This window comes from Pristiophorus japonicus, chromosome 1 (genome assembly GCF_044704955.1).
Source record: "Pristiophorus japonicus isolate sPriJap1 chromosome 1, sPriJap1.hap1, whole genome shotgun sequence".
NCBI lineage: Eukaryota > Metazoa > Chordata > Chondrichthyes > Pristiophoridae > Pristiophorus > Pristiophorus japonicus.
Window position 1 is genome coordinate 15,612,323 of NC_091977.1, and position 13,472 is coordinate 15,625,794.

At 46.9% G+C, this 13,472-nt stretch overlaps 1 protein-coding gene across 1 annotated transcript in view; it reads left to right on the top strand.

Moving 5' to 3' along the window:
* The first annotated feature begins 4,267 nt into the window (after positions 1-4,267).
* sh3bp2 (SH3-domain binding protein 2) overlaps positions 4,268-13,472 on the top strand; it is a 169,525-nt gene continuing 160,320 nt past the window's right edge. The window contains exon 1 of the mRNA XM_070877713.1: positions 4,268-4,327. Within this exon, the coding sequence (XP_070733814.1) occupies positions 4,311-4,327 (17 nt within the window). The 5' untranslated portion in view covers positions 4,268-4,310. The remainder of the gene's footprint in view (positions 4,328-13,472) is intronic.

The window sequence follows — 13,472 nt, forward strand, 5'->3', positions numbered from 1 at the left end:
CCACCCTCTGGGTGAAGAAATTTCCTCTCAAATCCCCTCGAAGCCTCCTGCAAATTACTTTAAATCTATGCCCCCTGGTTGTTGACCTCTCTGCTAAGGGAAATGGGCCTTTCCTATCCACTCTATCGGGCCTCTCCTTAATTTTGTACACCTCAATCAGGTCTCTCCTCAGCCTCCTCTGTTCCAAAGAAAACAAACCCAGCCTATCCAATCTTTCCTCATAACTAAAATTCTCCAGTCCAGGCAACATCCTCGTAAATCTCCTCTGTACCCTCTCTAGTGCAATCACATCTTTCCTGTAATGTGGTGACCAGAACTGCATGCAGTACTCCAGCTGTGGCCTAACTAGTGTTAACCCCCCTGCTCTTGTATTCTATGCCTCAGCTAATAAAGGCAAGTGTTCCGTATACCCTCCTAACCACCTTATCTGCCTGGCCTGCTACCTTCAGGGATCTGTGAATGTGCACACCCAGGTCCCTTTGTTGACGGTGGAGAAAGTTTTGGAAAGTCAGGAGGTAAGACAGTTGCTGCAGAATACCCAGCCTCTGAACTGCTTTAGTAGCCACGGTATTTATGTGGCTGGACCAATTATGTTTCTGGTCCATGGTGACCCCCAAAATGTTGATGGTGGGGACCTCAGTGATGGTAATGCCATTGAATGGCAAGGGGCGATGGTTAGATGCTCGCTTGTTGGAGATAATCACTGTCTGGCACTTGTGTGACACAAAGTTACTTGCCATTTATCAGCCCAAAACCGGATGTTGTCCAAGTCTTGCTAAATGCAGGAAGGACTGCGTCATTATCTGAGGAGTTGTGAATGGAGTTGAACATTGTGCAGTAGCCCCACTTCTGACCTTATGATGGAGAGGAGGTCATTGATGAAGCAGCTTAAGATGGTTGGGCCTAGGACACTGCCCTGAGGAACTCCTGCAGCGATGCCCTGGGGCTGTGATGATTGACCTCCAACCACCACAACCATCTTCCTTTGTGCTGGGTCTGACTCCAGCCAGTGGAGAGTTTTCCCTGGATCCCCATTTTACTGGGGCTCCTTGATGCCACACTCGGTCACATGCTGCCTTGATGTCAAAGGCAGTCACTCTCACCTCACCTCTGGAAGTCAGCTCTTTTGTCCATGTTTGGACCAAGGCTGTAGTGAGGTCTGGAGCCGAGTGATCCTGTTGGAACACCTGTGAGTATGCTGACAGGTGTGTAGAGCTGTTGAATGGTGCATCATCTTGCCATCTGGAGGATGCGGGGATCTAAATGGAGGGCTCTCTACGTAGGAGTCCTCCCTTTATTTATTGGGGACTTGGCCTGGAGGGTGTTGCATGGGACTGTCCCGTGCAATAAGTTTTTAAGTCAGTTCATGGACTCCTAGGCAATTTCTGCAGTTCGGAGGAGGCCATGTTTCATGTGTATGTACAGTGTGTGAGGTTCCATTATTTGAAGGGGCTGCTCCTCGATTTTTGGCTGCACTTCAGTCCCACGCTCCTGATCTTTGGGCACCCGGTGCGGAGGGGAGCGGGCAGGTCGGAAGGCCTCCACGTAGGTCTGCTCCTGGGCCTGGCCAAGGTGGCCATTAACCAGTCCAGACAGCGGGCGGCTGAGGGGGTCATTTAGCCCGACTGCCTGCCTCTGTCCTGCGGTTATGTTTGTGCCAGGGTGTCCCTGGATTTGGAGCACGCGGTGTCCACCGGTACACTGGCGGCCTTCCGCGAGAGGTGGGCACCGGAGGGACTGGAGTGCATCATCACCCCCGGCAACCAAAATTTTTATTTGATTTGACAAGGTTGCATTGTTAATTTGTGGGTTTTGGTGGCCTTACAAAAGGGGGCACTTGATTTAATGTTATACCAAAATAGTTGTAGAGCTGTTGAGTTGGGAATGGTTTAGCCAGTCACGTGATGTTCACAAGACTCAATAAAACCCAAGTCAGTTGAGTTCGGGGGATCCACGATGAGGCAGGTGGTTGTGAGCCTGGTGGATGAACTGGTGTGATTGTTAAACCTTTTGCTAATAAACCAACTAGTTCTTAATAGCAATGTGTTGCTATGAATTCTTAAACAAACAACTCATGAAGCAAATATATTACAGACCCAAACTGAGCATTGGTGAGCAGGTTATTGGTGAGTAAGTGCCATTTGATAGCACTGTCGACGACACCTTCCATCATTTTGCTGATGATAGAAAGTAGACTGATGGGGCGATAATTGGCCGGATTGGATTTGTCCTGCGTTTTGTGAACTGGGCAGTTTTCCACATTGTCGGGTAGATGCCAGTGTTGTAGCTGTATTGGAACAGCTTGGCTAGAGGCGCAGCTAGTTCTGGAGCACAAGTCTTCAGCATGATGTTCGTTTTCTCTCACTGCCCCCCTCTCCCAGTACACCCCCATCCCTCCTCCTCCCCGACTTCCTTTTTTTCTGGATCGGTTCCTCCTTAAGAACGGCTGATCTGTAATATCTCCCAGGTCAGACAAAAGGTCATCGACCTTAAGCGTTTATCCAGCTTTCTCTCTCCGCAGAGGCTGTCTGATCTGCTAACTTTTCCCCAGCTTTGTCTGTTTTTATTGCAGAATTCTATTGGATATGGATTAACTGCACCTCTGTGTGTTTATGTGCACTCGGTGTTTTGTGTGTTTGTGAACACAGCTGTGCGCCTGCTTGTGTGCGTGTGCACGCTTGTGTGTCCACGGACGTGTGCATGCGTCGGCGGGGTGATGATATGTGCGTGCGCATGTGTTAGCGAAAGGAGGGTATGTCAATATATGCAAGCTCGCATGTCGGCGGGGCTGTGTGTGTTCGCGTGTGTGTGCGTGTGTGGGCTGTGTGTGTGCACATGTTTGTGTGTTTGTCAGTGGGTGTGTGTGTGTTCGCGTGTGTGTGCATATGTTTATGTGCGTGCGTGTGCGTGCATGCGTGTGGGCTGTGTGTGTGCACGTGTTTGTGTGTTTGTCAGTGGGTGTGTGTGTGTTCGCGTGTGTGCATATGTTTATGTGCGTGCGTGTGCGTGCATGCGTGTGGGCTGTGTGTGTGCACATGTTTGTGTGCGTGTGTGTGTGCATGTGTGCGTGTCCGCATGATCCTACAAATCCCCTGGGAGGACAGACGCACCAACGTCAGTGTTCTCGCTCAGGCCAACATCCCCGGCATCGAAGCACTGACCACACTCGACCAGCCACATTGTGGGCAGGCCACATTGTCCGCATGCCTGACACAAGATTCCCAAAGCAAGCGCTCTATTCGGAACTCCTACACGGCAAGCGAGCCCCAGGTAGGCAGAGGAAACGTTTCAAAGACAACTTCAAAGCCTCCTTGATAAACTGCAACATCTCCACCGGCACCTGAGAGTCCCTGGCCAAAGACCGCCCTAAGTGGAGGAAGTGCATCCGAGAGGACGCTGAGCACCTCGAGTCTCGTCACCGAGAGCATGCAGAAATCAAACGCAGACAGCGGAAGGAGCGTGCGGCAAACCAGTCCCACCCACCCTTCCCTTCAACCACTGTCTGTCCCACCTGTGACAGAGACTGTGGTTGTCGTATTGAACAGTCACCTGAGAACTCACTTTTAGAGTGGAAGCAAGTCTTCCTCGATTTCAAGCAGGTGTGTGGGCTGTGTGTGTGTCGGCCGGGATGTGTATGTGTGCGCGTGACATTGGTGAACCAGTTGGGTTCTGACAGCTTTGTGATCGCTTTTACTGACACCGGCATTTTTTATTTTCCAAATTTTTTGAAATCAGGATTCAAATTCTCAAACCGCCACGGTGGGACGCGAGCTCACATTTTCTGTGTCAGGTAGTTGAGGACCCTGGGTTACGAGAGCAGTGACATAACTGCCGTACAACCCTCTCGAAGGGCTTCACCTACAGCCAGTTCCTCGGAACTGCTGGTGCTGCCAGCTCTGACCGTGCAGCAAATGGTGACAGCTAGCACCCACAGGGTTAACAGAAAGTAGCAGAGGGGCCCGCCTCCAGTCTGCAACCTGTTGGACAGAGAGCAGCACTGGTGCTCAGGCAGACTGGTCAAGACCCTGGCACTTGTGAACTTGGAGCCTCACAAGGGGTGGCTGTGAGAATTATTTGTTTTTAAACCCTTCTCTCGCTCTCTATCCCCACTTGCTGCAGTCAAACTTGTTGAGAGAGGCTCTTGTGAGTCACCGGGTTGGGTTGAGGAAGTTGAGAGTGTGCGAGAGAGAGAGAGAGAGAGAGCAGGTTTGTCGCGGAGATTCCACACACTTTGAGTGAGGGAAGGAGCTACATTCAGATGGCCCTCGTCTGCTGAAACATCAGTTTTGGTGGATTTCCCCGGGACTCCAATGGAAGTTTTACACAGGTACAGTGTTGCTATTTTTACAATTTAAAAAAAAAAGTGTGCACTGATTGAGTTAAGTGCGAATTAAACTGTGATGAGTGAGTTTGTTCAGCGAGGCTATTGTGTGTTCGAAAACCCCTTGAATCGTGCAGGTCGAGTTTGCACTGTTCAAATGGAAAGTCTTCGCCTCCGGAGAGTGGAAACACTGTTCGGTCCCGGACACGTGTGGGATTATGTGTTCTGTAAGTGACATGTCTGCTGACCGAGCGATGGAAATTAAACTGGGTGGTTGGGAGTGGAGGAGGAGAGTTAATATTCACCTGTAACTATTTTGAAACAAGCTGTAAATTACTTTTAGAACTTAAGAAACAAAAACACAGAAAGAAAGGTTTGCATTTATATAGCACCTTTCACGACCACCGGTAGCCCCAAAAGTACTTTACAGCCAATGAAGTACTTTAGGAGTGCAGTCACTGTTGTCATCTGGGATACGCGGCAGCCAATTTGCGCACAGCAAGCTCCCACAGACAGCAATGTGATAATGACCAGATAATCTGTTTTGGTTATGTTAATTGAGGGGATAAATATTGGCCAGGACACCGGGGAGAACTAATCTGCTCTTCTGCGAAATAGTGCTATGGGCTCTTTTACATCCACCCGAGAGAGCAGACATTTAACGTCTCATCCAAAAGACGGCGCCTCTGACACTGCACTGGGAGTGTCAGCCTAGACTTATGTGGTCTGGTCTTTGGTGGAGTGAGACTTGAACCCACAACCTTCAGACTCAGAGACAAGTGTGCTGCCCACTGAGCCACAGGTTAACACTAAAAATACAACAACCATTCAGCCCAACACTCCAGTACATTCAATGGGACGTTCAACTATAATTTTATTTAAACTAGGAACCAGGAAATGCTGGAAGTATCTGTGGAGAGAGAAACAGACACGTTCAGGTTGTGGGTGAAGAGAGAGGGCTGTCCCAGTCAGTTCTGAAGAAGGGTCCATCCACCATCAGCTTTAACTGGTGGACCCTCTCCACAGGTGCTGAGTGTTTATAGCATCACCTGCTTTCCTTTCAAATTTCCAGCATATGCCTAAGCTCTAGAATTTCCTCCCTAAATCTCTCCACTTCTCGACTTCTGAGTCCTCCTTAAGGTCGCACCATAAAACCTACCTCTGATATGCAAATGGTATGTCTAGGGACTTACAGGCGAGGATAAAAAAAGGCAAGCTAATGCCCAAACCAAGGGCTAAATACTGTAGAGTCTCTGGAGGTATATAGATAGTTCAGAGGTGAAATTAAAAAGGATATTAGGAATGCTAAGAGAGAGCATGAAAAATTATTGGCAAGGAAAACCCTAAGATGCTCTATAAAAATATTAAGAGCAAGAGGATAACGAAAGAAAGGGTAGGGCTTATTAGAGACCATGAGCGTAATCTGTGTGAGGAGGCAGAAGATGTGGGTATGGTTCTTAATGAATACTTTGTGTCTGTTTTCAAAAAATGCAGTTACTACTATCGAGGAGGAGTGTGAAATTCTGGATGAAATAAACAGAGTGAGAGATATTAAGGGGTTTAGCAGCTTTGAAAGTGGATAAGTCCCCAGGCCTGGATGAAATGCACCCCAGGTTGTTGAGCGAAGCAAAAGAGGAAATAGCAGAGGCCTTGACCATAATTTTCCAGTCCACTTTGGATTCAGCATGGTGCCAGAGGACTGCTATTGTGGTACCCTTGTTTAAGAAGGGAGAAAGGGCTAGGCCGAGTAATTACAGGCCTGTCAGCCTAACCTCAGTTATGGCAAAATTATTGGTTGATGGACGTTTTTGTTACTACAAGGATGTTTCCAGTGGGGTTCCGCAGGGCTCACTACTTGGTCCCTTGCTTTTTGCGGTATACAGGAGGGTGATGAGCACCTCAAGTCTCATCACTGAGAGCATGCAGAAAGCAAGCGGAAGGAGCGTGCGGCAAACCAGACTCCCCGCCCACCCTTTCCTTCAACGACTGTCTGTCCCACCTGTGACAGAGACTGTAATTCCCTATTGGACTGTTCAGTCACCTAAGAACTCACTTTTAGAAACATAGAAACATAGAAAATAGGTGCAGGAGTAGGCCATTCGGCCCTTCGAGCCTGCACCGCCATTCAATTAGATCATGGTTGAACACTCCCTCAGCACGACTTCCCCGCATTCTCTCCATACCCCTTGATCCCCGCAACCGTAAGGGCCATATCTAACTCCCTCTTGAATATATCCAATATACTGGCATCAACAACTCTCTGCGGCAGGGAATTCCACAGGTTAACAACTCTCTGAGTGAAGAAGTTTCTCCTCATCTCAGTCCTAAATGGCCTACCCCTTATCCTAAGACTATGTCCCCTGGTTCTGGACTTCCCCAACATCGGGAACATTCTTCCCGCATCTAACCTGTCCAGTCCCGTCAGAATCTTATATGTTTCTATGAGATCCCCTCTCATCCTTCTAAACGCCAGTGTATAAAGGCCCAGTTGATCCAGTCTCTCCTCACATGACAGCCCAGCCATCCCTGGAATCAATCTGGTGAACCTTCGCTGCACTCCCTCAATAGCAAGAACGTCCTTCCTCAAACTAGGAGACCAAAACTGAACACAATATTCCAGGTGAGGCCTCACTAAGGCCCTGTACAACTGCATTAAGACCTCTGTGCTCCTATATTCAAATCTCCGAGCTATGAAGACCAACATACCATTTCCCTTCTTCACTGCCTGCTGTACTTGCATGCCAACTTTCAATGACTGATGTCCCATGACATAAGAACTTAAGAATTAGGAACAGGAGTAGGCCATCTAGCCCCTCGAGCCTGCTCCGCCATTCAACAAGATCATGGCTGATCTGGCCATGTACTCAACTCCACTTACCCGCCCACTCCCCATAACCCTTAATTCCCTTATTGGTTAAAAATCTATCTATCTGTGATTTGAATACATTCAATGAGCTAGCCTCAACTGCTTCCTTGGGCAGAGAATTGCACAGATTCACAACCCTCTGGGAGAAGAAATTCCTTCTCAACTCGGTTTTAAATTGGCTCCCCCATATTTTGAGGCTGCGCCCCCTAGTTCTAGTCTCCTCGATCAGTGGAAACAACCTCTCTGCCTCTATCTTGTCTATCCCTTTCATTATTTTAAATGTTTCTATAAGATCACCCCTCATCCTTCTGAACTCCAAGGAGTAAAGAGCCAGTCTACTCAATCTATCATCATAAGGTAACCCCCTCAACTCCGGAAGCAGCCTAGTGAATTGTCTCTGTACCCCCTTCAAAGCTAGTATATCCTTAAGTAAGGTGACCAAAACTGCACGCAGTACTCCAGGTGCGGCCTCACCAATACCCTGTACAGTTGCAGCAGGACCTCCCTGCTTTTGTACTCCATCCCTCTCGCAATGAAGGCCAACATTCCATTTGCCTTCCTGATTACCTGCTGCACCTACAAACTAACTTTTTGGGATTCATGCACAAGGACCCCCAGGTCCCTCTGCACCACAGCATGTTGTAATTTCTCCCCATTCAAATAATATTCCCTTTTACTGTTTTTTTTTCCAAGGTGGATGACCTCACATTTTCCGACATTGTATTCCATCTGCCAAACCTTAGCCCATTCGCTTAACCTATCCAAATCTCTTTGCAGCCTCTCTCTGTTCGCTACACAACCCGCTTTCCCACTAATGTGTCATCTGCAAATTTTGTTACGCTACACTCTGTCCCCTCTTCCAGGTCATCTATGTATATTGTAAACAGTTGTGGTCCCAGCACCGATCCCTGTGGCACACCACTATCCACCGATTTTCAACCCGAAAAGGACCCATTTATCCCGACTCTCTGCTTTCTGTTAGCCAGCCAATTCTCAATCCATGCTAATACATTTCCTCTGACTCCGCGTACCTTTATCTTCTGCAGTTAACTTTTGTGTGGCACCTTATCGAATGCCTTTCGGAAAACTAAATACACCACATCCATCGGTACACCTCTATCCAGCATGCTCATTATATCCTCAAAGAATTCCAGTAAATTAGTTAAACATGATTTCCCCTTCATGAATCCATGTTGCGTCTGCTTGATTGCACTATTCCGATCTAGATGTCCCGCTATTTCTTCCTTAATGATAGCTTCAAGCATTTTCCCCACTACAGATGTTAAACTAACCAGCCTATAGTTACCTGCCTTTTGTCTGCCCCCTTTTTTAAACAGAGGCGTTACATTAGCTGCTTTCCAACCCGCTGGTACCTCCCCAGAGTCCAGAGAATTTTGGTAGATTATAACGAATGCATCTGCTATAACTTCCGCCATCTCTTTTAACACCCAGGTCGCGTTGCACCTCCCCTTTTCCTAATCTGCTGCCATTCAGATAATATTCTGAGAAGCAAGTCTTTTTCGATTTCGAGGGACTGCCTATGATGATGATGATGGTAAACATCAATGATCTAGATTTGAATATAGGGAGTATGATTAAGAAGTTTGTAGATGACACTAAAATTGGCTGTGTGGTTGATAATGAAGAGGAATGTCATGGGCTGCAGGAGGATATCAATCTACTGGTCAGGTGGGCAGAGCAGTGGCAAATGGAATTTAATTCAGAGAAGTTTTGAGGGGCCTGGTTATAGTGGATAGCAAGGTCCTATTTTCCTTGGTGGAGGGGTCAATTACAAGGGAGCATAGGTTTAAGGTGGTTGGTGGAAGGTTTAGAGGGGATTTGAGGGGAAGCTTCTTCATGCAGAGGGTTGTGGGGGTCTGGAACTCACTGCCTGGAAGGGTGGTAGAGGCAGAAACCCTTACCACATTTAAAAGGTGCTTGGATGGGCACTTGCAGTGCCGTAACCTGCAGGGTTACGGACCTAGAGCAGATAAGTGGGATTAGACTGGATAACCTATTGTTGGCTGGCGCAGATACGATGGTAAGTACTGCAGGGAATCTAATTTGGCCGTTTTGATCGTCTGGATGGGTCGGAGAGGAATTTTCACAGATTTGTTTCCCCAATTGGCCTGGGTTTTTATTTCAGGAGATTGCATGGCTCTGGGTGGGGTGGAGTGTAAAATGTTGCGATGCATGGGGTGTCCCAGTTGTGTGGGGTGAACTGGTTGGGCTGGGTGCTCTTTACCTGTCCGCCATTGTTCATTGTTCATAGGTTTATATGTAACCTTCAGGGCTGCTGACCGAGGGCCGTGTGGCTCTTTGTCGGCCGGCGCGGACACGATGGGCCGAAATGGCCGCCTTCTGCGCTGTAAATTTCTGTGTTACTATTAGAAATTTTTTTGAGTATGAGTAAAGAAGTATAACTGCAATTATCTAGGGCCTTGGTGAGACTACACCTGGAGTATTGTGTACAGTTTTGATCTCCTTACCTAAGGAAGGGTATACTTGCCATAGAGGGAGTGCAACAAAAGTTCATCAGACTGATTCCTGGGATGGGGGGATTGTCCTATGAGGAGAGATTGAGTAGACTAGGCCTATATTCCTGGAGTTGAGAAGAATGAGAGATGATCTAATTGAAAAATACAATATTCTTACAGGGCTTGACAGGGTAGATGCAGGGAAGATGTTTCCTCTGGCTGGGGAGTCTAGAATCAAGGGTCACAGTCTCAGAATAAAGGGTCGGCCATTTTGGACTGAGATGAGGAGAAATTTCTTCACTCAGGGTGGTGAATCTTTGAAATTCTCTACCCCAGAGGGCTGTGGAGGCTCAGTCGTTGAGTATATTCAAGACAAAGAGTGATAGATTTTTGGATATTAAGGAATCAAGGGATATGGGGATAATGCAGGAAAGTGGAGTTGAGGTAGAAGATCAGCCATGATCTTTTTGAATGGCGGAGCAGGCTCGAGGGGCCGAATGGCCTACTCCTGCTTCTATTTCTTATGTTCTTATGTTCTTTTTAATCAAGGGTTTGGTCACCTCTCCTGTCTGTTTCTTTGGCTCGCTGGCAATGTTTGACTGATAACGCTCCTGTGAAACACCTTGGGATGTTTTACCACTTTGAAGGCGCTATATAAATGCAAGCTGTTGTTATTGTATTGTTGTTTAGATATTGTAAATAATCAGGGTGTGTTGCATCAACACCGTTTAAACTTTTTAATTCTCTGTAAAATTACACTGTTTCTTATAGTGATATCTGATGCCTTTCACAACCTCGGGACGTCCAAAAGCACTTTACAGCCAATTAAGTACTTTTGGAGTGCAGTCGCTGTTGTAATGTAGGAAACGCAGCAGCCAACCTGCGCACAGCAAGCTCCCACAAACAGCAATGTGATAGAAACATAGAAAATAGGTGCAGGAGTAGGCCATTCGGCCCTTCGAGCCTGCACCGCCATTCAATGAGTTCATGGCTGAACATGCAACTTCAGTACCCCATTCCTGCTTTCTCGCCATACCCCTTGATCCCCCTAGTACTAAGGACTACATCTAACTCCTTTTTGAATATATTTAGTGAATTGCCTCAACAACTTTCTGTGGTAGAGAATTCCACAGGTTCACCACTCTCTGGATGAAGAAGTTTCTCATCTCCTAAATGGCTTACCCCTTATCCTTAGACTGTGACCCCTGGTTCTGGACTTCCCCAACATCGGGAACATTCTTCCTGCATCTAACCTGTCTAAACCCGTCAGAATTTTAAATGTTTCTTTGATGTCCCCTCTCATTCTTCTGAACTCCAGTGAATACAAGCCCAGTTGATCCAGTCTTTCTTGATATGTCAGTCCCGCCATCCCAGGAATCAGTCTGGTAAACCTCAATAGCAAGAATGTCCTTCCTCAAGTTAGGAGACCAAAACTGTACACAATACTCCAGGTGTGGCCTCACCAAGGCCCTGTACAACTGTAGCAACACCTCCCTACCCCTGTACTCAAATCCCCTCGCTATGAAGGCCAACATGTCATTTGCCTGCTGTACCTGCATGCCAACCTTCAATGACTGATGTACCATGACACCCAGGTCTCATTGCACCTCCCCTTTTCCTAGTCTGTCTCTCTGTTTTTACCACCAAAGTGGATAACCTCACATTTATCCACATTATACTTCATCTGCCATACATTTGCCCACTCACCTAACCTATCCAAATCACTCTGCAGCCTCATAGCATCCTCCTCGCAGCTCACACTGCCACCCAACTTAGTGTCATCCGCAAATTTGGAGATACTGCATTTAATCCCCTCGTCCAAATCATTAATGTACAATGTAAACAGCTGGGGCCCCAGCACAGAACCTTGCGGTACCCCACTAGTCACTGCCTGCCATTCTGAAAAGTACCCATTTACTCCTACTCTTTGTTTCCTGTCTGACAACCAGTTCTCAATCCATGTCAGCACACTACCCCAAATCCCATGTGCTTTAACTTTGCACATTAATCTCTGTGTGGGACCTTGTCGAAAGCCTTCTGAAAGTCCAAATATACCACATCAACTGGTTCTCCCTTGTCCACGCTACTGGAAACATCCTCAAAAAATTCCAGAAGATTTGTCAAGCATGATTTCCCTTTCACAAATCCATGCTGACTTGGACCTATCATGTCACCTCTTTCCAAATGCGCTGCTATGACATCCTTAATAATTGATTCCATCATTTTACCCACTACCGATATCAGGCTGACCGGTCTATAATTCCCTGTTTTCTCTCTCCCTCCTTTTTTAAAAAGTGGGGTTACATTGGTTACCCTCCACTCCATAGGAACTGATCCAGAGTCTATGGAATGTTGGAAAATGACTGTCAATGCAGCCGCTATTTCCAAGGCCACCTCCTTAAGTACTCTGGGATGCAGTCCATCAGGCCCTGGGGATTTATCGGCCTTCAATCCCATCAATTTCCCCAACACAATTTCCCGACTAATAAGGATTTCCCTCAGTTCCTCCTTCTTACTAGACCCTCTGACCCCTTTTATATCCGGAAGGTTGTTTGTGTCCTCCTTAGTGAATACCAAACCAAAGTACTTGTTCAATTGGTCTGCCATTTCTTTGTTCCCCGTTATGACTTCCCCTGATTCTGACTGCAGGGGACCTACGTTTGTCTTTACTAACCTTTTTCTCTTTACATATCTATAGAAACTTTTGCAGTCCATCTTAATGTTCCCTGCAAGCTTCCTCTCATACTCTATTTTCCCTGCCCTAATCAAACCCTTTGTCCTCCTCTGCTGAGTTCTAAATTTCTCCCAGTCCCCAGGTTCACTGCTATTTCTGGCCAATTTGTATGCCACTTCCTTGGCTTTAATACTATCCCTGATTTCCCTTGATAGCCACGGTTGAGCCACCTTCCCTTTTTTATTTTTACGCCAGACAGGGGTGTACAATTGTTGTAGTTCATCCATGCGGTCTCTAAATGTCTGCCATTGCCCATCCACAGTCAACCCCTTAAGTATCATTCGCCAATGTCTCCTTGCCAATTCACGCCTCATACCTTCAAAGTTACCCTTCTTTAAGTTCTGGACCATGGTCTCTGAATTAACTGTTTCATTCTCCATCCTAATGTAGAATTCCACCATATTATGGTCACTCTTCCCCAAGGGGCCTCGCACAACGAGATTGCTAATTAATCCTCTCTCATTACACAACACTCAGTCTAAGATGGCCTCCCCCCTCGTTGGTTCCTCGACATATTGGTCTAGAAATCCATCCCTTATGCACTCCAGGAAATCCTCCTCCACCGTATTGCTTCCAGTTTGGTTAGCCCACTCTATATGCATATTAAAGTCACCCATGATAACTGCTGCACCTTTATTGTGATAATGACCAGACAATCTGTTTTGGTGATGTTGATTGAGGGGATAAATATTGGTCATTTCGCCCAGGAGAAATCCTCAGTTCTTCTTTGAAATAGTGCCAGGGGATCTGTTTATGCACTGCACTGGAGTGTCAGCCTGGATTTTTGTGCTCGAGTCTCTGGAGCGGGATTTACACCCACAACCTTCTGACTCAGAGTTGAGAATGCGACCAAGCGAGCTATAGCTGACACCTATCGATGTGATGTGTGCTTTGACGTAGTTAAACCAGATTAATCCAGCAGTTTGGAAAGCCAGTGAAACACAAACAAAGTCATTGAGAAATTCACATGAAAGAAAGACTTGCATTCATAAAGGGACCCCCAAAGCGCATCACAGCCAATGAAACACTTTTTGAAGTGTAGTCACTGGTGTAATGTGGTAAATGGGACAGCTA